The 1,120-nt window shown below is 61.3% G+C and overlaps 1 protein-coding gene across 1 annotated transcript in view; it reads left to right on the forward strand.

Annotated features, from left to right (window-relative positions):
• The first annotated feature begins 71 nt into the window (after positions 1–71).
• The window catches only part of LOC118451982 (ribonuclease inhibitor-like), a 4,155-nt gene continuing 3,106 nt past the window's right edge, over positions 72–1,120 (forward strand). The window contains exon 1 of the mRNA XM_035891356.1: positions 72–101. Coding sequence (XP_035747249.1) covers positions 72–101 — 30 coding nt within the window. The remainder of the gene's footprint in view (positions 102–1,120) is intronic.

The following is a 1,120-nucleotide window of genomic DNA, read 5'->3' on the forward strand; positions in this document are numbered from 1 at the left end:
GCGGGGCTGCTTGTCCTGCTGCTTGCCAGCCTGGGAGGGGGAGGGAAAAAGGAAAACGAATGCCCCCGAAGATGGCCTGCGGCATCGCAGAGCTGCTCATGGCAGGGCCTGACCCCTGCTATTGCCTCTTCCATCAATATAATTTAGTTCTGCATTTTTAAATGGATGAGTCGCAGCTAGGGCACTGTAGGGGAAGCATGAGAGCGAATGCATTGCCAGTGCAGATGGAGAAGTTAGGGGCAAGGTCTGTGCCTCCCTCCCCGCTGTTTGCTCGCCTGCTGGTGCCCATGCACCCCTGGTGCCTCCTCCCTGGGCTCTCGCCCTGCGGCTGCGGGTGCTTTCGGGTCCCCATGCGCCCAGGCAGGGGCAGGGCTGGCCACCCACCCCACAGAAACACACGGCTGTGGAGGGGGATTCACCCCACCGATGCTTTCTGGGGAGGGGATGAACCAGCCCTTGGGGGTGTCAGCATTTTCCCCTCCTTTTTTTTTTTTTTTTTTTTGATGTTTCCATTTCCCCCCTTTCCCCTGGTACAGGCTCAGCCTGGACAACAAGAACTGAAGGAGAGAATCTCTTGGAAACCTCAAAAGCGAGGTGGCTTCCTCTCACCCACCCAAGCAATATTATTTGTTTGCCCCTAGACCTTTACCCCCTGGTTGAGCAGAGGCTGCCCGCCGGCAGCATCCCATTCCCAGCGTCCTCTCCATTCCCATGCTCCGGCTCAGCGGGATCGCTGCCGGGTGCTCCTCATGGCTGCCCTTCACCATTTTGTCCCTCGGAGGCTGTGGATCTGGGTTGTGTTTGGCTCTCGGGAGCTATCGGCATCGGGGCGCCCAGGGATGCCAAGCGAGGAAGCTCGGCAGCAAACGCGAGCAGACAGCAGACACGGGCACGCCAGCTCGGCGGGGGGGGAGGAGAGGGTAGTGAGACGCTCTCCTCACTTTCCCAACATGCTGTCCCCAGAGCCACTGCGGGAGCCACCTCCATGCCTCGGCTTGGGCAGGGGACGCTGGCCATGTCCCCTCCAACCTGGGGCGCCAGGAAGGAGGGGGCAGCCTCACCGCCATCTCTCCCACAGGCTGGGCTGCTGCAGCCTCACCGCCACCGGCCGGCAGGCGGT

Source organism: Egretta garzetta, unplaced genomic scaffold (assembly GCF_000687185.1).
Source record: "Egretta garzetta isolate BGI_Z169 unplaced genomic scaffold, ASM68718v1 scaffold923, whole genome shotgun sequence".
Taxonomy (NCBI): Eukaryota; Metazoa; Chordata; class Aves; order Pelecaniformes; family Ardeidae; genus Egretta; species Egretta garzetta.